This window comes from Toxorhynchites rutilus, chromosome 3 (genome assembly GCF_029784135.1).
Source record: "Toxorhynchites rutilus septentrionalis strain SRP chromosome 3, ASM2978413v1, whole genome shotgun sequence".
In the NCBI taxonomy this organism is placed as follows: domain Eukaryota; kingdom Metazoa; phylum Arthropoda; class Insecta; order Diptera; family Culicidae; genus Toxorhynchites; species Toxorhynchites rutilus.
The window spans coordinates 105,693,310-105,718,282 of NC_073746.1; the positions used below are offsets into that span (position 1 = coordinate 105,693,310).

Here is a 24,973-nt window from a genome sequence, read left to right on the forward strand (position 1 = left end):
GCTGATTGAGGACTAAAGATGACCTACGAATCAAAAACTTATCGTAATTCTTGTTAAATTGGCGTTCATTTTGTAAAGGAGGGAGAGTTTTTCCATCTGGTTCTATAGTAATGAAACACTGGAATTTTAGTTTTTTTAATGTTTCGCACCTGAACACAACAATAAAGATGAAATGACCAGTCTTATAAATGAAGATAGTTATTGTATTCTTAACTATATACTTCATTTTAACCGACTTCTTACATATATCTGGAAACTGAGTGGTGCTATAGTTGTGAAACACAGGAGCAAAGATGTTTATAGTTTGTGATCGATATCTGAATGGGAAAGAGAAATTCTTTTGCGAGTTGGCAGCGCAGTTCAATCATGAAGTGAGGACGGAACCAAATAAACGAAAAGCTTTCAACGATTTTCTGCATCAGTAACATTGTTTATTGTTTTACAATTCATCCATCGGACTTCAAGGTCTACATGAATACTACACTTAAACTACATTTAAAATTCGATCACGGAAAACTTTACAGCTCACATTGAAATCAAACAAATAATAAAAAGAATTAAAAAGAACACACATAGATGAAACTGGTTCGTGCTGAGCATAATCTGTTCGGTGTGGTGAAAGTCGAAGGAAACTCCGCTGTCTGAGTGGTCGTGGTACAACGTTAATATTGATTCGAGCGAGAATCCATGGGGCATCGATCTCGCCAAGAAGAAGTTTTCCGACGAATGTGGCTTTAATTATGTTCCGTCTCTTCTCCAGTGTATCAATTCCCAGCAGACGGCATCGGCTTTCATAAGATGGGAGCTCATTTGGGTTTTGCCAAGGCAGAAATCTCAATGCGTACCTCAGAAACTTCGATTCTATTCTCCCAATCCTTTCGATCCATACCGTGTGAAAGTGACTCCATACTACAACCGCTGTTTCCAATGTGGACCGGACTAAACTGAAATACAGAGATCTTAAGCAGTATGGGTCACGGAATTCAGCGGATATCCGGAAGATGAACCCTAAGTTTCGGTTGGCTTTGTTGATGACATAGTCATAAGGTTCACGGAAGTTTAGCTCTGAGCCCAGCATTACACCGAGGTCCTTCACAACGCGTGTCCTTTCCAATGGTTCATTCCCTATGCGGTAGGTCCAGATAATAGGGGTTTTCTTCCTAGTGAATGAGATGACTGTGCACTTCTTCACGCTTATGATCAGATAGTTTCTCCTGCACCAACTCGCAAAAATGTCAATGATCGTTTGCAACATCCTGCAGTCATCGACAGACTTCACGTGCCAATATATTTTGAAATCATCGGCGTATATGATTCGACATCCCTGTGGCACGGCATAGCAGACATCATTGAAGAACAAGGAGAACAATAATGGTCCAAGATTGCTACCTTGTGGGACACCGGAGGGGTTAGTAAACGGTTCAGATTCGGTAGTCCCTAACTTAACGTTAAGCTGACGGTTCGTCAAGTATGATTGCATCCATTTTACGAGATTCGTTGCAACTCCCAGGCGGTCTAGCTTGGACAGAAGGACTTTGTGGTTCACTCTGTCAAACGCAGATTTTAGATCCGTGCACATCGACTTGCCCTCCCTGTTCCACGGATTTCAAGCACAACGAGGTAAATTGTACTAAGTTCGTAGCTGTAGACCTCCCCGGAAAGAAACCATGTTGATCTTGGGAAATATATGATTTTGCAATTCGAAACATTTCATTGCTTATCAGAATTTCTAATAATTTGGATCCTGCACATAGTGACGTCACGCCGCGGTAATTCATTACATCATTCTTGTGGCCCTTCTTAAACGCTGGGAACATAATGGATTTTTTCCAGCATTGTGGGAATACTGCTTGCGAAAGCGACTTGTTGTAGATGGATCTTAACGGCTCACAGATCGCCGAGCACATTTAATAAGATCAATAGAAGGAATCCCATCCGGTCCAGGTATGGTAGACGACTTCATTTTCCTTATGGCATCGAGAACATCTTCCTCATCATACTCACTAATACTCAAACTCATCGCTTCTGGAGGCACGTCCCCTACAATTTCCTGAGAGCCCTGGCACGCTCTCGTTTGAGAGTTCGAAGAAAGTGGTTAGACCAGGGCGGTTTTTGGCGCGGACGAGAAGGAGGTACATATTCAAGGAACAGTCGCGTGAGGGTGGTGGTGAAAAACTCAACTGCCTCGTTGACATCGGATGCATTGTATAAAGGCGACCATTCGATAGAGAGAAGAGATTCGTTCAGATGTTCAAAATCGGCTCTCGAGAAATCTCGATGTTTTTCCATGACGTGTTCAGCGAAAACGATGCGGACCGGGCATCGCAGAGTTGCAAGGATAGGAGGGTGCAGCGGATCAATCGGTATCAGTGGTTCGTGTGGTTCAACGAGATTGCACATCGCTAGGGTATCTTCATTCACAAACACTAAGTCAAGGGTACGATTCATGCAGTTCCTCGCTACATTCAGTTGTTCCATGTTCAACAAGGATAAACCATCGACGAACGCAATACTGGGCGAAACTGATTCAGAAGGGTCAGGACGAACATAGCCCTCCGGTGTAGTGTGCCAACATAAGTCAGGCAAATTAAAATCCCCAAACAGGAGATGTACGGCACGCATATCATGCGATGACACCACCGCAGAAATAGAGCTGACATGACTCTCGATAGTGGAATTACTTCTTGCCTGATCAGGGGGGATGTACACGACGCCAAGGCAAACATTTTGGGCATTGCAGTTAATGTTTACCCACAAATGTTCGAGACCAGTTTCAACAGAAGCAGTGCACAGAGAAGAGTTGAATATATTCCTTACAGCTATGAGCACACCACCTCCTCGAGATTTTCCGGAAATATCTGGATCTCGGTCTTTGCGGTACACACTATAATCATGACCGAATAGTTGAGCAGACATGATGACATCATGCAACCATGTTTCGGTTAAAACGATGACGTCATACTCATTGTCCAATGCCGCGATGAAGAATTCGTCAATCTTCGTCCGTAATCCTCGCACGTTCTGATAATATATGTGGAGGGGTGTGTCTGGTACTGGAGCATCACGTGGGTGGTCACCAGCAAGCGAGTCCTTCGATAGTAGCTGAAATGGTTGAGTTTCTCTGAGGGCAGGTGCAGTATCTATCGAAGCTTCGGCTGAACATATACTGGTCGAATTTTTACCTGGACCAGCCGAGTCATCAAGCTGGAAGATTACATCAATCGGTGAAAGCGGGTTAATTGAGTTAACCGGTAGAAGCTGGAATGGTTGAATTCCTCTGAGAACAGGTGCAGAATCTTTTTTCGCTTCGGATGCACATATACTGGTCAAGAAATTACCTGGACCAGCTGAGTCTTCAGGCTGGTGATTCATATCCATCGATGATGATGAACCCTCGCCGGTTGTTTCATTCATGGATCGCTAGCTTGAAAAGTCGATTTTTTGTCTCGCTTTGTTCAGACGTTTTTGGTTAAGTGGACATTCGTTACTCCAGGCAGCATAGGCAATATTAAGTAATTCGCCTGTGGCTCGTTTAGTATTTTCCAGATGGCAGTTAATGCACTTTACAAAGTCTGCTTTGCACTCTTCTGCCATGTGATGGCCGGCACATTTCGGGCAGCACGCTGGTTTTCTGCAATCCACTGCCTTGTGCCGGAATTCTGAGCAATTAAAACAACGGAGAGCATTGGTTGTGTCGATTACTCTACACCTTTCCCATCCCAGATTTACGCGTTGAAGTTTCATCAGAATATCATAACCACGGGCATCTGTTTCAATAGTGGCTGACATCTGGTTTCGTTTCTCGTTTTTCGTCATTCGAACAACTTTCAATTCGCACTGATCATCTAAGCTGTTCTGCTTTTTCAGGTTTATTACTACAGCTTCCTCACTCATATCCTCGGAGAAGCCGATGATTTTGATTCTAGGCTTGAGCAGTTTTTGTATTTCCACGTTGTATTTTCCCGAGAACGCAGCAACAGCTGCTTTGACGAGATTCAGTGCAAAGTCATTTGTTCCGCACCTCACGGCGACTTCACCATTCTCCTTGAGCCAAATATCCTTCACGGCGAAAGCTACTGGATCGAATTCTGCACATATGTCACTTTTCGTTTCCTCAGCGGGCTGGTCTTTCTTTGCCTTGAAAAGAACAGTTTGCTCGATTTTGGAAATCGTAGCCAATTTCGTAGCTTGAGTGCAGGGTACTGCTGGGCTGGACGATTGGGGAACATCTAAAGTACGGTTAGATGCAGTGATGATTGGGCATGGGAGTGCTAATCGGCGCTTTCCAGAACGCAACAGACCACCTTGTTCTACATGGCTTCGAGCAATATCTTGCGAATCTGAGATAGACGGTACACGTTCAGTGACAGTATTCGTTGCCTTACTTGAAGCTATGACAGTTGAACTGCGCGTAACATTAGCATAAGAAGCATTATTCGTCCGCATTTGTCCAGAGAATGTGGCCTCATCATTAGCAGTATTAACAGCTTTCGAATTATTGCCGAGTGCATTATTCATCGCAGAGAGGATACGCGGCAGAAGGATGGATTCAATTTTTTCGGGATCAGCAGTCTTCATACCGGTTAGGATTGATTCGTGTTTGTTTACAAGTTCGCGCAAATCATCAACTTTAGCTACTAGCTGAGTACAATGCTTTTGGATATTGTTTAGAGTGGTTTGTTCTTTCCTACATCCGAAGCACATATATATTAAGGAGTTATTTTCCCTTAGAGCAGCAACAGCAGCCGAGCTCAGATCGGCGCAGCGAGTGTGCAGTATTTGCTCACATCCTCCGAAGCAATACACTCTATCGGTCTCAGTGGTAATGTTTTTTTGTACACACATTGCAGGTTACAGACGTCATTATGTTTCTTCCTCCGCAACCCGCAGCCGTCAGACGGCTTGGTACGGGAGCCACTGTGTACAAACAACAAAAGAGATTTCTTCAGACAGGCAGTATGATTAAATTTACACTAATTATTCAGCACCTTTTCTTCCCCGATCCGCAAACCGGGATCGGGATTCGGTAGACCGTTATACCGGGTATACAACAGACGCTTGACAACAATTTATGAATGTCGGTCGTGATTTCATTCGCGTGATATCTCGGCTTATGTCCAATCACTACAACCTAAACGCGCATCTCTATCGAATTGGGCTCGCAGCAAACAATCTTTGTGATTGTGGCGATGGCTACCACGACATCGAGCATATTGTCTGGTCGTGTATCCGGTTCCATGCTGCTCGCTCTCAGCTCTCTAGAGCACTGAGAGCAAAAGGCAGACAATCGGATATCCCCGTCCGGGATATCTTAGGTAGCCGTGATCCTGATCTTCTGCTTCATCTATACGTGTTCCTCAGGAACGCCGATGTCAACGTTTAATGATTTTTCCTTCGTTGTGTCCCTGTTTCGTATCCCTCCTGTTCGATCTATAAACTTTTACTTAGTCGCGGCAATACATACACACACTATTTACAGATACACGGGCCAAAGGTTGTGCAGTCCACTGATGATTCAACAAAAGCCAAAGGTTGTACCGCTCATGACAACTCTACACGAGCTGATGATTGCGCCGGCTAGTGACCATTCTATCCTGGATTCCTCGAGAAGACGCACCACGCTAGATATGGGGTACAGACTAAGGGGGCGTTGCTGATTAATGGTCAGCTGCATCCCAATAGGAAGTATCCCGTGTCGGGCACAGGTACAGATCATTGAAGACAGCAACATCACAATTACGAAAACACTTGTAATACTAACCTCGAGCCAACCGCGAGTAATCGGTTACATATTACTAACATAGTTATAAGGCAAACATTGTCGAAATATTGAACTCCCGGCCCCGTCAGGTTGACGCCATATGAGCCTTAATAAAAATATATATTTTGGATAAAAAAAAAAAAAAAAAAAACAATTTATGAGACAGTTTACACTCGTAAAACGGATGAAATATTTGACGAAAACTGAATCGCGACCATTGTTAAACACCTTTTCTTCACCTTCCTTCTACATGTTGTAGAAGAACCCAAAAATGCTGACATATACGTGATACACGAATCAAATGGAGCATTCTTTGTACGGGCAATGAGAGTGGAGAGAGGAACTACTGCAATATCGCAGAGATATGTGGATAGGAAATATTTCTACTCGCGCAGCTCAGTACAAACATTCTGTACAAAAGTTAATAGTTGTTGAATTGAATAAGGATTTGCTATGAAATATTTTGTGCAAGAAAACACACACATTTTTTTTCAAACACGCACCGGCACCGTCAGACAGCCGGTTCTCAGTACGGACCGGCAGCACAGGCAAAGCGTTCTATATGTAATATGTTATATATCTAATATGTAGATATACAGTGTCAACGTCTGATAGTGACATCCATGTAGAGAATCATATTATTCTCTATCAGTTTACCAGGTCTGACGGTAGGTTTAAATTGTTCAATTTTCAAATGAAAATTCTTACTACTGAAGTAGTAAAAATAACTAAATAACTAAAAAGTTGTTTCGAAAATTCCGATACATTCTAAAATAATATCCGAAGTGATAAACAAGCGAATTAAATAATATAATTCCGTAGTTCTATGCCATCGTGTTCTAAATACAACTTCTTACGATTTTTTATTGTATTGATAGGAACAATCGAGTTTATCATGCATTTTTTGGGAAAAACATTTATAAATACCCCTAAAATACTATTAAGTTTTATATTTTTTAAATGGTACTCTCATTAAATTATTTCACCTCATTCTATACCAAATTTAGTTCAAAAAAATGAGTGGGTTATATCTTAAATATAACCGCAAGGTTGACGTGGGACTACCTCAGCTTAGCAATCATTTGTTTGTATTGATTAAATTTTTTATTGAATGAAAAAATTTCCGAACTAAATTTAATTCCACATATTTGCTTTGTGAGTAAAAAGATTGAATAATGTCATGTAAAGTCAATTCATGCATTGTGATAGATTATGTTCTTCGTTACACGATGGATTTGAAGTCTGTGTTAGAGTCCCCGCACACTGCGATAGTTTGGTCGGGTTAGGATGCTTTTTTTTTTTATCTGTATTATAGTGATTTTCAACTCATTTGGCTGGTTCGTCACTTTTACTTCCATTTTTGGAAGAATGTCGGGAGTGAGAATTGAACTCGTGACCTTTAGCGTGAGAGGCATGGATGTTACCACTACGTCAGATCGCCTCCGGGTTAGGATGCTAGTGCGCACACCAAGCCAACCAAACAGTCGGGTTGGTCAAGAGTGCGCACAATAGCCAACTGTCGGCCGAATATTTTCGAGAGACTGTATTTAATTTGTGTTTGACAACGGAGAAGAGAACGGTGAAGGAAAATCAAAAAGGGATTCCGAGAGCATTGGATACATTCAAATGCCCTGGAAAAAAGGTAATGAAGATGGTCGAGTTTCGAGCAACATAGCATGCGCTGCCATAACTAATTCGCAAATAGTGACGTCAGTTGTTGTGTTTATCTTTGATTGCCCACCGCATCCATGTAAAAATGCTATTTTCAGGAAGTAATTTATCAATTAGAAACGTACATTTTTGTAGAGCTCCCGCTGAATATTAGGCTAATGTGATAGCGTGAAGTGAATATTTGTGAAATCACGTCGAAAAAGACGGAAAAAAGTGATATTTCCATGTGCAATTTTAACTCCCCCACGTTCATAGAAACAAACGAAGTTTCATTATTTTACCGTTATGAAGTTGATGTTTCTAAGGTCCTCAGTGTGGGTGTGTATGTTGTGAGATAATAATCGCCTATTAATCAAAATTTCACCAAAAATGTTACTGCTTTCGAGAACTAAGCATACGACTGCTCTCAGGACCTTTTTACTACATGAATAATCGAAATAAGCCACGATATAATTGTCATCTGTTAAAAAACAACCAGTTGAATGATTTCATGAGAATTTTGGCTCAAATTATCATGCAACCGTAAGTACTTTCAACATTGTTCTGTTTCTTCCATATACATTCCATATTGAATGCAAATAATTACGACGATATTTGGCTTTCCAATACAGTTACACTTCGCCTACTGCTCCACCTCTATATGTACCTCATTGAGTACATCCCATTCACAGTGATTCGCACGGCACGTATGTCGGATGCCAAAATTGAGAGCAAATTGAGAGCGAATTGAACTATCGGCCGATAACAATCGTCGTGTATCCCCGACCTGCATGAATTTGCAATGCCAATTTTCCCAAACACCTTGGATCTGAAGTCTGTGTTGGGGAAACACATTTCAGTCGGAACAAAAATGCCCCCGACTTACATGTATTTTCAATGCCAATTTCCCCACGCTCCTTGGATTCTAAGTCTGTGTTAGGGAATTTCAGTCGACATTTCAGTTTGAACAAAATTATCCCCGGCCTGCATGAATTTGCAATGCCAGTTTCCCCAGACACCTTGGATCTGGAGTCTGTGTTGGGGAAACACATTTCAGTCGGAACAATAATAGGCCCGACTAGAGACGTCGGTTAATCGTTCGATTGATTCAAATAATCGAATTACTGCGACTAGTGGCGTTGAGTGAAGCTTTTGCATCCGGGGCGGAAGAGTTGATTTGCACTCCCCTTCCGCCAGAAAAGTAGAAACATTTGCACCCAGGGAAGAGTCTGCGTCGCACCCGGGACGGAAGAGTCGATTTGCGGTCCGCCCTCTCCGCACCCCCCAGTCGACACCACTGACTTCGACTATAATCGAGTAATTTTGTATTGAATAATGAGAAATCGAAATATGAATACATCGAATAATTATCACAGTAATCGCGATTAATGAAAAACGGAACCATTTTTTTTCATTTTCAAAAAATACAGTGCAAAATTTGTTTAACCGTCATGATGTTTTGTCGAAATTCATCGAATATGCTAAACTATTTACGGTTGTAGTATAAAAATAAGTTCCTGGTGGTGAAGGAGACTGGAAAGAAGAATTCAGCGTCTGTAGAAGTAAAAGGCGGAATTGAAGGAGGTTGTCTAAACTCCCGTACTAAAGTGATAGTATTCAGATTCAGAGTGCCAAGGAAAATATACCATACAAGTGGCCAAAGATTATACAATTATACTTCTTTTGAACTAGTAGTTATAGGGACCAAGCAGAAATTTTCAAACAAACCTGCTATTTCAACAACATTCGTATAACAGGTAATTTTCATGATGTGCTCTTTTTTAATCGTTCTCAAAAAATCATGAAATTGTAAAGTTATCAATATACAGAAATACCATCTCATTTAGAAACCAATCTTCTGCACTATGTTTATTTAAAAATTATATTTAATGTAATTATGACATCATAATCTTTTTTTAATATAAATGTCTATTCATTTTAATTACAAGAAATAAATATTCGCTCGATTAATCGAATACTGAAAGAAAATTATTCGAATGAATCGAATATTTAAAAATGGTTCCACAATTAATCGATAATCGAATAAACGAAAAATTTAGATATCTCTACCCCCGACTTTCATGTATGTGAAAAAACGAAAATGGTCATGTAAAATTTCAAAAACCGACCATGTACATTTTGTTTATTGGCCCAAAAAAAATGATCTGTGCAAAGTTTCAGTTCAATCGTACATGATTTAGGGGTGCCTCAAAGCGCTCAAAGTTTTGATTTTTTGATCCTCGAAAATCTTCCAAGGGGGGGAGTAAAGGAAACTAGGAAAATCAAGCGTGGAAATATTCCCTATCAATTGATGCAAACATCTTTTCGATCCAGTAAGAAATGTTCAAGTTATAAGTATTCGGAATCATTCATTTTTTCCTGCATGTTCTGTGTTTAGGTTTTCATTTTACCCCCATATACTCCGGTTGGACGTAGTCCCAGGTCAAAATTTTCGAAGCGAAAGCAAGCGTATTTTTTAACCAAAGTCAGTTCAAGTTTAGACTTAACACATTACGAACCGCTCACGAGTTTTCTCGTGTTTCGCGTTCCGTCTATTACGGATGGATCACGAAATAACCCGTGTTTTCTACACTTGATGGTTAAATCCTTGGTCTGCCAAGAATCTAACAAGGCTCGCTTTCGTCTCATCCACACCGAAAAAAAACGATCTCATTCGTGGAATCCGAACAAACGAAGCGTACAAGTTTGCCCCAAAATGTGCGGTCCGAGGCGTATGTCTTACAGATTTCTTTGCGGTCCCTAATATATTAAGAAAAGTTTAGTGACTTTTTCGGAAGGGATTAGTCCATGTACATAAAACTTGCCTCAAAACCAGAACTTCTTCAGACAAGGAGCTCAAAAATTTCCTAAACGACTTTTGAAGTAGACTACTAACTTGTATAAATAACCAAAATTATTTTATTTTCTCACAAGATGGACAAATCATGTGAACACACCCAAATAATTCATAATTTTCATTCGTTCGATAACTCGCAAGTAGATCGGACAAGTTTTCGAAACGATCCAACAAAGGTGTTTTTTTCCACATCGAATCAGACTGTGTTTTTTTTTCATCGGTTGCGCTTGCGAGTAGAGCGAAGCTCAAAGTGGTGCGCGACCGAGACGCAGAGGATACAATTCAGACAGATTCATCACACACGCCACACAGCAGCGGCAAGTATAAGTTTATTTTTCTTTTGTCCTCCTATCATTCCTTCTACCATCTGTGCTCGATTTACACCATTGTTCATCTGTGTGTTTACCAAATCGGCAAACGTTGGTATTAGGGGTGTCTATTTTTTCTTGGTTACATTACCGTTGAAATTTTATTGGAACTTTTTTTCATTTTAGAATTTTATATAAATAAAATAAATTAATATAAATATTATCCGCAGCATAACCTTATAATATTTTTTTTACTTATTCATTTGATAATTATTATATTCTGTTCATATCGAACAGTTGGCCGATTTTTCTAATATGGCTGAGGGCCGTTGACGCAATTGAATATTTCTGATACCGAACCTCCTCCTGAAGAGCAGGAGGATGAAGCAGAAATTGAGGTAGAAAATTCTGTTTACGAAGTTGATAGTTCCGAAGATGAGGAAATCGACGAGAAACAGGATTTTCGTCCTAAAGAATACCCTGAAGGCTCCAAAGGCCCATTCATTGTGTACTTTAGACGAAAATCCAAACCTCTCAATGTCATTCGCATCTCGAAGGAACTAACTCAACATTTTTCTGACGTTACCAAAATTACACGGATGGGGCCAGACAAACTACGAGTTGTCGTCTCAAGCAGGACCCAAGCGAACTAAATAACGCGCTGCGACCTCTTTCCGATTGAGTATCGTGTATACGTACCCTGTTGCAACGTCGAAATAGACGGCGTAATAACCGAAAAGGGTTTGACCCGAAAAGAGATAATCGATGGTGTCGGTCGCTTCAAGAACTCCACACTAAAAACTGTGAAGATTCTTGCATGCGATCGACTGAAATCTGTGTCACTTAAAAATGACAAAAGAGTTCTCAATCGGACAAACTCTTTTCGTGTGACATTTGAGGGTTCCGCCCTTCCAAACTACGTTGCAATAGGCGCACTTCGTTTACCTGTTCGGTTGTTTGTACCCCGGGTAATGAAATGCAACAAATGTATGCAACTCGGTCACACGGCCGCCTATTGTTGCAATAAAAAACGTTGCGCAGATTGTGGAGAGAGCCATGAGATGAGAATCCTTGCGCGAAAGAGCACAAGTGTCTTCATTGCGGCGGGACTCCTCATGATTTTACTCAATGCCCGGTGTACATACAACGAGGGGAAAAACTCAAGCGTTCCTTAAAGGAACGTTCCAAGCGGACTTTTGCAGAAATGCTTAAGAGTTCCGTGCCAACGACACAGAACAATCCCTACTCCATTCTGCAGAACGACGAGCCTGTTGCTGACGCTCCCAATGCCGGATGTTCCGGTACATCGCAGGGTGCCATCAGGAAAAGAAAAATTACTTCTTTTCCATCACTCCCCAGAAAGAATACCGAAACTTCCCAAGTTGGAATGAAGCCTCGAACTGAACGTGCTGAGAAAAGGCCGAAGCAAGTACCTCCCGGTTTACGCGGACATTCTACCAACCAGGGGTCCTCAGCACTTCCCGGAACAACAACGAACACGTCTGTTCCATTTTCGCGGTCGAAGCAACAGCCACTACCTGGCCTGCTTGCGCTTTTAGACCTTGTGGATAACATTTTAAATGCTTTAAATATAAATGATCCTCTTAAAAGCATAGTATTATGTTTGCTTCCGGTTGTGAGAACATTTTTGAAAGAAAAATGTGGCTTTTTAGCAGCGTTCATTTCCCTCGATGCCTGATTCAGCGCAAGAGGTCAAGGATTTGACCACTGTCATACAGTGGAATTGCAGAAGTATCATCCCTAAACTAGACCAATTTAAATTTTTAGTTCACAGTTCTAACTGTGATGTATTTTCTCTCTCTGAAACATGGCTTTGTTCAGCCGACGAGCTGAATTTTCACGATTTCAACATTATTCGCCAAGATCGTAACGACTCGTTTGGTGGCGTACTATTGGGGATCAAAAAACGTCACTCCTTCTATAGAGTCACTATCCCATCGATTACAGGCATTGAAGTTGTCGCTTGCCAGATACAAATCAATGGCAAAGAACTCTGCATTGCTTCGATATATATTCCTCCCAGGACTACGGTAGGCCGCCATCAGTTCTTTGATATTATCGAGGCATTGCCGGAGCCGCGGTTTGTCTTAGGTGACTTCAACTCCCATGGAACAGCATGGGGGTCACTCTACGATGACAACAGTGCCACGTTGATTTATGATCTGTGCGACAACTTCAACATGACAGTTTTAAATACTGGGGAAGCAACTAGGATAGCCAACCCTCCTGCACGGGCAAGCATGCTAGACATATCTCTCTGCTCTTCTTCATTATCCCTAGATTGCACATGGAAGATAATCCAAGATCCCCACGGTAGTGATCGCCTACCAATAATTTTATCGATCGCCAATGAATCAAAATCTAGTGAGTCAGTCGATATTACGTATGACCTCACGAAGAATATTGACTGGAGAAAATTTGCAGAATTAATATCTGAAGCAATCATTTCGATGCATGAACTTCCTCGCCTTGAAGAGTATAGTTTTATATCAAGTTTGATTTACGATAGCGCACTTCAAGCTCAAATGAAACGTGTACCGGCTACCACTTTCCGACGTCGTCCTCCATCACTTTGGTGGGACAGGGAGTGTGCAAAGGTCTACCTTGAAAAATCATCCGCTTTCAAAAAATTCAGGATTGGATTAGTGGAATGGTTTCGAAAGTACTAAGCTCTAGAAGCCAAACTAAAAAGGTCTGATTAAAGCAAAAAAGCGTGGATATTGGCGAAAATTCGTCAATGATTTGTCAAGGGAGACCGCTATGAGTACTCTTTGGAATACGGCTAGGAGAATGCGTGGCTGGAACCATACCAATGAAAGTGAGGAATACTCTGACCGTTGGATTTTCAAATTTGCAAGGAAGGTTTATCCCGATTCTGTTCCTGCACAAAGCGTCGTACGCGATATTCCGCTCCAATGCGATTATGAGAATTTTTCGATGGTGGAATTCTCAATTGCCCTCCTCTCATGTAACAATTCAGCTCCGGGGTCGGACAAGATTAAATTCAACTTGTTGAATTTAATCTTCCCGACTTGGCAAAACAGCGTTTGCTGAACTTGTTCAACAAGTTTCTGGAGCTGAATATTGTCCCGCATGACTGGACAAGTGAGAGCCATACGAAAACCCAACAAGCCGGCTTGCGATCATAACTCGTATAGGCCGATTGCAATGTTATCCTGTATTCGCAAATTGTTAGAGAAAATGATTCTACTTCGTTTGGACAAGTGGGTCGAAACGAACAATTTGCTGTCAAATACGCAGTTTGGCTTCCGCCGAGGTAAAGGGACGAATGATTGTCTCGCGCTGCTATCTTCTGAAATCCAAATCGCATTTGCTCGCAAAGAACAAATGGCTTCCGTTTTCCTCGATATCAAAGGGGCATTTGATTCAGTTTCCATGGAAATTCTCTCAGAGAAGCTTCATAATCGTGGACTTTCACCAATTCTGAATAATTTCCTGTACAATTTACTGTCAGAAAAGCACATGAATTTCTCTCATGGCAACTCAAAATCTTCTCGTTACAGTTTTATGGGCCTACCGCAAGGCTCCTGCCTAAGCCCCCTCTTGTACAGTTTTTACGTCAATGATATGGATGATTGTCTAACTAGAGACTGCACGCTGAGACAACTTGCAGACGATGGAGTTATTTCCATCACGGGTACTAATCCCGTCGCTCTGCAAAAGTCGTTGCAAGATACCATGAACAATCTGTTCACGTGGGCCCTCAAGCTGGGTATCGAATTCTCTACGGAGAAAACTGAAATGGTCGTTTTTTCTAGGAAGCACGAACCCGCCCAATTCCAGCTTTACCTATCCGGCAAAACGATCCAACACTCTATGTTTTTTAAATACCTGGGTGTATATTTTGATTCTAAATGTACCTGGGGGAGACACATTGCGTATTTGAAACAGAAATGCCAGCAAAGAATCAATTTTCTCCAAACAATAACCGGAACATGGTGGGGTGCCCATCCAGGAGACCTCATTCAGTTGTACAAAACCACGATATTGTCAGTGTTAGAATATGGCAGTTTTTGCTTCCGATCAGCTGCCAGGATTCATATTCTCAAGCTGGAGAGAATACAATATCGTTGCTTGCGTATAGCCATGGGGTGTTTGCATTCGACACATACGATGAGTCTCGAAGTTTTGGCAGGAGTACCCCCGCTTACTCTTCGGTTCACAGAATTATCCTACAGATTTCTCATCCGTTGCAAGATCATGAATCCATTGGTGATTGATAACTTCGAAAATCTACTACAACTGACTCCTCAGTCAAGTTTTATGTCTTTATACCATGAGTACCTTACCCATGAAGTGCACCCTTCACCGAGCATCTCCAACCAAGTTTGCTTCCCATACTTTTGCAATTTCTCTGTCATTTTTTATCTGTCCATGCGACAAAAAATCCATGGAATACCAGATCACCTACGCTCCAATGTTATTCCGTCGATATTTTCGGAAAAGTATGGGAAAATTGGATCTGATAAAATGTTCTTTACTGACGGTTCATACATAAACGGGTCCACTGGCTTCGGTATCTTCAATGAAAATTCCAGTGCCTCTTTCAAACTCAAAGATCCTTGTTCCGTGTATGTCGCAGAAATGGGTGCGATATACTATGCTCTAGGGATCATTGAAACACTGCCCATCGACCATTATTATATTTTTTCAGACAGTCTCAGCTCAATAGAGGCAATCCGCTCAATGAAAGTTTATAAACGCTCATCTTATTTCCTAACAAGAATAAGACATCTATTGAGTGTTTTGGTCGAAAAATTATTCGAGATTACCTTAGCATGGGTTCCCTCTCATTGCTCGATTCCGGGGAATGAGAAAGCGGACTCGTTTCAGAAGGCACACTTTTTGAAAGGCAAATTGCCTATAATGAATTTTTTCACATTCCTCGTCAGGACACACTCTTTAGTTGGCAGCACATGTGGAGTGAAGATGAGTTCGGTCGTTGGTTACACACGATTATCCCTAAGGTTTCGACGAGTGCTTGGTTTAAGGGATTGAATGTAGGAATGTAGGTATTTCATTCGCGTGATATCTCGGCTCATGTCCAATAACTACAACCTAAACGCGCATCTCTATCGCATTGGGCTCGCAGCAAACAATCTTCGTGATTGTGGCGATGGCTACCACGACATCGAGCATGTTGTCTGGTCGTGTATCCGGTTCCATGCTGCTCGCTCTCAGCTCTCTAGAGCACTGAGAGCACAAGGCAGACAATCGGATATCCCCGTCCGGGATATCTTAGGTAGCCGTGATCCAGATCTTCTGCTTCATCTATACCTGTTCCTCAGAAACGCCGATGTCAACGTTTAATGATGTTTCCTTCGTTGTGTCCCCGTTTCATATCCCTCCTATCCGATCGATAAACTTTTACTTAGTCGCGGCAATACATACACACACTCTTTACAGATGCACGGGCCAAAGGTTGTGCAGTCCACTGATGATTCAACAAGAGCCAAAGGTTGTACCGCTCATGACAACTCTACACGAGCTGATGATTGCACCGGCTAGTGACCATTTTATCCTGGATTCCTCGAGTCGAGAAGACGCACCACGCTAGATATGGGGTACATACTAGGGGGGCGTTGCTGATTAATGGTCAGCTGCATCGCAATAGGAAGTATCTCGTGTCGGGCACACGTACAGAGCATTGGAGACAGCTACATCGCAATTACGAGAACACTTGTAATACTAACCTCGAGCCGACCGCGAGTAATCGGTTACATATTACTAACATAGATAATAAGAAAAACTGTCAAAATATTGAACTCCGGCCCCGTCAGGCTAACGCCATATGAGCCTTGATAAAAATATATATTTTGGGAAAAAAAAAATTTGTGAAAAATGAGCTATTTGATAACACAAGTTAGCAAACTGTATTATAATTTTGTGATATTTTTTCAGCAATCTGAAGTCTCAGCAAATTTGTTTGTTCGCTATGGCATCGGTATTCTTTCCGTTGCTAAACTCTGACCGAAACAATCATAAAGTCTATGTTGAGTCTCTTATCACGAAAGTGCTGCCCTCGCTCTGTTACTTCCAGTCTATAATAGAAACCGTGTAAGTATGCATTCGCTTCTGTTGTTTCACATTCCCGCACACATATTCTACTTGTATAGTTATTATTTGCCTCCTTTAAATCTCATAGCCGTTGCCGCGACGATGATGACGATGTGTTAATTCAGCCAGAGAAGTAGGTAATGACGTAAGCGTAAGGTCACTTGCTTGATATCATCCGTGTGATCACTCACACGCGTTTACAACCGAACCGTTTAACCGAGGACGGGTGATTAGTTTTTATTTCTTTAGCGTTGCTGTCACTCGATCTGCGAGTATAGAATTCCTTCCTTTCGAGGCGATATGTTTGTTTTCAGCAGTGGCTGAGCGCATTTATTATTGTTCTTCCCTTCTGCGATAGATTCTATCTCATCGGTAGTTGTCTGCGGTCAGCCACATTTGCGCTCGCCTCGATCGGTAACGAGCGACATGCGGTGGCGTGTAGGAAATTGATTAACGGATGTTCAATAGACATTGAATCGATAGCACCATCATTGAGCGTATAGTAATTCCAGTTTCTAGTCGGGGTATACTGTTATTAATGATAATCTATTCCACCAAAATTAGCTACTCATCGTAGTAATACACATGAAAAAAGGATATTTGGGGGAAGCAAATTATACAATATTTTAGAATATAACTCACAAAAAAAACTATCGAAACATCCAGCGAGTATAATTCCACGGATGATGCCTACAATAATCGTTTATAAATAACGTCAGTCTTCAGTTTCGCCGTGTAGCGCTCAACGACGCGATCTTCACAAAAGCCTTCCGCAATACGTCGCGCCTTAAAGGATTCATTATTATTCGACAAAGCTCATTGATCACGACGCCGTGAGATACTCAGCACCCAAACAAAGCGTACCGATTTTGTTTGCTTTACTCATCCATTTCTGGCTCACTTTTATCCGACTGCGCTCTATTGGACCCACTTGTTGAAAGCAACAGAAAAAAAAACCTCTCCACTCCACGTATCAAAACAAAAACAAATAATGCACCCTCGCACTTTCCCGCACTCACCTTTCACATGCATCAGAATCATTTTCTTCTTTTCGTCTAACGATTTTAACAGCAGCGGGTCGCGCTTATCCTTCGGAATATTCATATCCTCCAGTATTTCAAGGAACTTCTGATTCACTTCCGCCTCAGTCATCCTTTTTATTTCGTTGTTCAGCTCGTCCAGGAGGGATATCTCCGACTCCGCCCCGGACAGTGGTCTACCACCATTGATTCCGTTGCCTCCGTGGCCACTCACACCGCTCAGCGTCCCGCTTCCGTAGCCTCCGGCACCGCCACGACCACCCTTTTTGTGCGGTCGACCGAAAAACAGCGTATCCAGCAAGCCACCCGATTTAGCACGATCATGTTTCGACATTTTGCAACACCAAACGCATAAATAATCACTACACCAACAAGCGCCCCGAGGAGGCGTTCAATTCACAACAAGTATTCACAATCACAGTTCGATAGAATGCTTTTTACTTTTCCGTGATACGCAACCATCGACGACTGACATCATTTCACTGTATCGACTTCGTCACTTTTGACATTCTGGAAACAGGTTCAAGTATGATACGGAGAAGTTCGCTTCGTATTTGATCGTTTGAAAAACATTCCTCCGCGAGCGATTCCGTCAACCGCAGGGATGTGTAACACTGTTCGAACAGTTTCACAGCCTTTTTTTTCAAAAGGGCCACACAAACCCAGAAACGCCTGATGTGTAAGCATATTACGTATATTACGTATATTACGTATTACGTATATAACGTAAGCTATCTTTTTTTAGAAGTCGGTTTTCTGGAAACAAATCATGTGCTAATCATGGTGAACACATACGAAGACAATTTTTGCTCTGAGAAGACTAATGAGTATCTATTACAAATTCTTTAATAATTAATACTAATACGTTAGTCATTTTCTACCGTACTAATAATTCGTATATTTTACGCGAGTAAATTGGTAAATACAAGTATCAAAACATGTACCGGAATATCGCCCCAACTTCGATCCCTTTTTCGGGATTTCGTGTCAACACCCAATTTATTGATATCGGGTTTCATTTGTATTTCTATTCTATTTCCAGTTCTTGCAATAATGACGATGTAAAGGTTATATTTTGTTCATCTATTTCCATCGAATAAAATTCCAACATACAAAATGGGTACTTAAGCACTTGTATGGGCACTAGTTTACGCTGGCACAATTTGCAAATGGAGTGACTTCTACGCTCTGAGAATTTTGATGTTGGATGATTGGCATGTTGGTAATGGATATCTACGTTAGTATTTTGTTGCTGGTGCCGTCGAGATAGTTTATTTAGTACAACAATTGGATGACGTTCGTTGGCGCAATATTTGTATAATGAATGGACTGGACGGACTGAAGACCCGGCGCTCGGAAACTCTTCAAATAACCTAAAAGGAAAACAAAAGGGCGATTTGTTCTCGCTGGATTCGGGGGAATGATAAGTATATCCGAAATTTATATAGTCTAAGTGTACCTGCCAACAGTTTCACAATCGATGGGCCTAGGAATGCACTTTCTTTCGAGGTAGAAGTTAAGTTGAATTAGCGCCAATACAAACAGTGTCGCCTGTGAAGCACATTCACTTCGTTTGGAAACACCACCGCTCGGCGAAAATAGCTTCGCGACCGAGAAGAAATATAAATGAATAATTATATTTTTTTTTCTTTATTATAGTGACATTCAACACATTTCGGCTGGTTCGTCACTTTTACTTCCATTTTTGGAAGAATGTCGGGAGTGAGAATTGAACTCGTGATCTCTGCGTGAGAGGTAAATGAATAATTATATTTTAATTAAAATAAACTACTTACCTCCGAATCGCATCACTTTCATGAGGGAAATGGCGACTGCGAGCTCTACACAGTTTCCCAGATATGACAACACTCTAACTAACGTTATCAAGTAAAATGTACTGATCTCTCGTAAGAATGTATATTACATCTGACATTTTCTTAACGAAGTTTTGGTAAAATGTACTTATAATGTATCGGCTACTAAAGATTTGGTAGCTCCAGTTACGAATGATTTCTTCTAGTGTGGGTTAGTGCGGAGGTGTTTGAAAAAATCACTTTGTATTCCTGTTACAAACAGAGTTGCGACCATAAATATAAATAGTACAGAGGACTCGTTATGTGCTCCCGTGGCAGAGTGTTTCGCGTCACACATTATCATGCCGGGAGTTCGGGTTCGATTCCCGTTCTGGCCGGGAGATTTTTCGTCAAAGAAACGTAACGAATACGGGGAGCATATTGAATAAGGGGTGGAATTTGCATTATTTTAGTGGACATGATTCAATAATACACATATACATAAATGTCGAAAGATGTAGCAATATATGGACTTAACATTGGTACTTAATCCTTGAACTCGATAACGTCCATGGAGTTCGCCACCCTAATTCCGACTCCCAATCAAACTTGACACTTCGCAATTCTATCGAGATCGGCTTTTGTATTCTGCAAACTGTTCAGAATTCGAACCCAATTGATACATGAAAAAGAGGACTTGACGCAAAAGAAATGTCAAAATAAATTATCCGTATTTGTGAAGCTATCAACTCTATCAGTTTGGCAGGCCCGAAGACAGTTTGAAATTGTTGAAGTTTTAATATAAATTATTACTGCAGTATTCCATACTTGAAACACCAGAACTCACTATTTTTCGTTCAATTTAGTATTATTTCCGGTAAATTTCAACATGCTAATTTTTTTTATTTTAGTACATGTTTATTTCACCGCTTGCAGAAAATTTGATAGTTTATCACATTGAATACAAATTCGATACGAAAAAGTTAACTCTAATTTAAAATTTTCATTTCTCAAAAAAATGGAGAATCCATTACCATTTAACAGCAATGCAACACTAAACTCAAAATCATCAATTTCGTACCGTGGGGCAAGGTAGCCACATTTGCATTACTCATTATGTGATTGCAATATTGTGCTTATTTCAAATCCGATCTGGTTGTGGAAAAGGAACAAGAATTGGCGGCCGCAATTATGGTGCTGTGAAGTCCAGTCCGACTGAAAATTTATTGCAGAAATTTTCACCCCTGACGCTCATAAACATTTCGAATGAAGTAACCCCCAGGGAGGTGATTGAAATAAGATTTGTACACTTCTTTTGGAATCCGATCGGATTTCACGATCTAATAGAACCGAGTTTTTGAATTTGGTTCGACTTACATCTAAGCGAGCAGTGCACATGTGGCAAGCTTGCATTAACGCAAAACAAAATATCAAAATATATGTATTTATATAATTCCTTCATCACATGCAGAAAATCTGCAACTCTATTTAATATAATACATATTCAATACGAAAAAGATGATTTTAATTTTTTTTACAGAAAATTGCGTCTTTTAGGAAGGGTGCCAAATCAAAAATCAGGCCACGTTTTTATGAAATAAAGTTAACGTTAATAACTTTCTTCAAGCGAACGATGATTTGCATACCAATCGAATTGAAAATTCTCTAAGATTTGTTTGATATGCTATACATTACAAACCCCTAATTCCTAAATAGTTTAAAGTAATGAAAACTGGAAGTATTCCCATTTTCCCATACATTTGTTCTGCTGATTCAAGTTCTTATCTTCCCGTACCGTCAATAACGAGCAATCATTCTTTTCTGCCCGTTTTCAACTTATTTGGTATAAATAAGCCATCCGCGATTTGAAACCACACCACTTGGTTTGGTGGACATCGGAGCAACGTCGTTGCCGCCGAGCGTCGAACAGTTATGGTTAAGATAGTTGAAGGAGGAGTATGGAGTAGAGTTTCTTTCCACATCTCTTGTAAAACTATAAACGGCGAGATAGACAAGAAAGAGTGGCTTCAGAAGCGTCTCTTGCCATTTCTAAAAAAGCACACCAATTCAACTATGTTTTGGCCCGATATAACATCCTGCCACTACGTGTTGTTGTGTTGGATTGGTACGATGCTCTGAACTCGATAAAAGGCATGTTTTTGGTGAGTGATTTTGAGCAATTTTTTTTCGTCGTTGTTCCTTTATTAGTCAGTTCTCACACGAAATTGAAATGGTTCATTCGTTGTCGGTAGTGATCTTCCAAAACTCAAAGCGTTATCTTCCGGTAAAAGCATCCTCACAGGTGAGTTGCTATGAACGTTAGGAATTTTCCAACGTTTCTGTTTTGAATAGCAACCCATTTTTGCACCGGTCGTTGTTATCATGGTTGCCATTTTGCTATTTTCTTTTTCGCACCGATGGTTATCAAACGAGGATGTTTATTTTTGTTGTTATGATGGTTTGCTCCGAGTTTTGAGAAACTCACGCAGCGTCAAGAGAAAATCAAAAATCACTATTTTATGAAACAACTTAATCACAACCCCCGCAGAACGGAGAGAACCAAAACAAATTTTTGACGTTTGCTACAAACAGCAACTTTGCGATGAAGTTACTACTGCGTTGTCAAATTTATGGACCGGCTGCTACCCTTGGGGTGTGTTGTTATTTTATTAACCAGAATGAAAACTCCCGGTGAAGTAGCCTAATTTTGTTTAGCAACTGGTGGAGATGCTCTGAATGATACAAAAGGATTTAGGGTACTTTGGTATTAAACTTTGAATAGTTATGCGATAGCGCACATGTCAGTTAGAATGCTATGGAGCTTTGTAGTTTTGTTTTTAAAACTGATTTTGTTTATAAAACAACACCAATCGTATGGAACCCCAAGGAGAATTAGAATTCCAAAATTTTTTTTTTAATTTGAAGATCATATCTAGATCAACATGTCAAAAGGGTCTATCTTCTTTGATCGATTCTCTTCATCGTCTTTCTCTTTCGATAACCACGGCCTTCTAGACAGATTTTGCCATGTAGTTTGATAAACGAGGTCCCCTTTCACACTCCTTGTCGTCGAACACATCTAGATCAACATGTCAAAAGGGTCTATCTTCTTCGATCGATTCTCTTCATCTACATTCTCTTTCATTAATTACTCAGCAGTAACAGGATTTCCTGATGTGTTCGACAATAAGGAGTGCGAAAGGGGACCTCGTTTGTCAAATTACATGGCAAAACTGGAGCAAAATCTGTCTGAAAGGCCGTGGTTATCGAAAGAGAAAGTCGGTGAAGAGAATCGATCAAAGAAGATAGAACCTTTGGACATGTTGATCTAGACATCGGGAAATCCTGTTACTGCTGACCCACATTCCATTTTGCCTGCCAAGATCGGGTCGATGAAATGTCAACAATCGACCTCAAATGCTGCCACCTTGCAATCGAGTTATCGACCTTTCATATGCATTCATCGAACAACTTGACGCCACTTTTTCGCCAACATGTGCAAGGCGTCGACCTGCTTGCAGCGCTGCTTCCAGCACTGCTTGCTGCTTGTTTGTATTGGTTTGTTATTGAAAATGAAAAGGAAATACATTGATCGAATTTAATCATTTTATTGAAAAAAAAATTATAAAAAACCATGTATAATAAAAATAAGGTATATAATGGAATCGGTGCATCCGGGTTGTCTGGATTGACGATTCAAATCCGACTGAGTACATTGACGAATACCTCCTTGCCCTTGATGACACAGATATGTGGCTGAGGAGGATTCTTCAATGTGCATGAAGCACGAGATCTCCGATGGGGAAAATTGCTCGAAATACTATCGATGGCCAGGTCCTGCTGCTGTTGCTGTTGATGCTGTTCCCCGGAATAGCACCCTGGACTTAAAGGATACTGCTGCGGGAAAGCTGATGCTGTTGGCTGGTGTGACAGAAGTGGAAATAAGCAATGTGGTGAAGAGGGAAATCATCTTTCTCACTCGCCGATTGATTGAGGATGTATTCATAGCTGAAACAAAATAAAATGATTAGTAAATGAAAAGCAGAAATGAATTCCCTACTCACCAGTTGTATGATCCGGATAAAAATGCGAACATTAAAATATCATGCGATTACGTTCGCTTACCTCGCCTATTTTCATTCTACTATACAACGGAGTCAGTGCATTCGGGTTCCTCCGGGGTGGTAATTCAGCTGAGCAAGTTGATAAATACCTCCTTGTCGTTGAATTTTCGTGTCTGAAGATGATTTTTGAATGTGCGCAAGCACGGAACCTCTAATGGGGAAAGTTCTTCGCAATACCATACCATGGTCAAATTCTGCTGCTGCTGCTGTTGATGCTGTCCCCCGGCATTGCCAACAGGGGTTGGAGGTTACTGCTGCAGGAAAACGGATGTTGTTGGCTGCTGTGATAGAAGTGGAAATCCGTACTGTGGTGATGGGAGAAATCATCTTTCTCACTTACCGATTGATGGAAGCAAACGAGTCGAATGTATTCATAGCTGATAAGACAAGATAAAATAATTAATTACTAAAAAGCCGAAATATATTTCATACTCACCAGTTGTATGATCCATTTGTTTTTGTTTGAGATGACAGTTTAGCGGAGTGGAAAAAAGAACCACCAGTGATGCCATTTGGTTTGTTTAATTATTCAGTATTTTCGACTAACGAACTACCGCGTTGACGATATTGGGGAATAGGCATGACAGTATGGATTTGCAGAAGGAATGAATACACTTTTAAAATGAAAATTATGAATGAACATGATTTTTCCTTAATCAAATTAGTACTCTATGTAAGTGAAAATCACCATTGCCTGCAAGTGGTGAAAAAACGTCATAAAAAATATGTTTTGAGATAATTTTATATTATAATGACAAGTTTTTTTGAGAATATCTGAACGTCTATAGAAAATAATTCAAATTAGGGTCATGACAACGTACTTTAAGTATAAAAAATTATACCAAGAAAAAAATTTCATACAAATTTTAGCAAATATAAACTGATTCGGGCCGACTAATATGATAGAGAATAGTTTGCCTCATACAAACTAATGCCGTATCCAGATGTCGATACCTAATCGTCGTCATCGTGAATAGGTAACAGCGTTACGGTCGTTGTTAGATCGATGTTTTTTTCGTCGATTGGATTGTGGGGACCCACAATCCAGTCGACGAACAAAATATCGACCTAACATTGGCCGAAATGCTGTGACTTCTCCGTCTTGCCTACACCCAGAAAACAGATTACTAAAATATGCCAAATCTTTGGTGAGGCAAACATTAGTAGAATGTACATATTTTCTGTAAATATTAATCAACTGTATGTAAAATCAATGTTAGATGCAATATACATCCCTGCCAATGATTGGTACATTGTACTAAGCGGTATCGGTAACTTTGACGATTGTCATTGCTGGAAACCGTGAAAGAAATGTAAACAGAACATTATTAACCTAATTGT

The 24,973-nt window shown here is 40.7% G+C and overlaps 1 protein-coding gene across 1 annotated transcript in view; it reads right to left on the reverse strand.

The window, feature by feature from the left end:
• LOC129778320 (protein diaphanous) overlaps window positions 1-18,266 on the reverse strand; it is a 52,622-nt gene extending 34,356 nt beyond the window's left edge. The window contains exon 1 of the mRNA XM_055785163.1: window positions 17,695-18,266. Within this exon, the coding sequence (XP_055641138.1) occupies window positions 17,695-18,049 (355 nt within the window). The 5' untranslated portion in view covers window positions 18,050-18,266. The remainder of the gene's footprint in view (window positions 1-17,694) is intronic.
• Window positions 18,267-24,973: the final 6,707 nt, after the last annotated feature.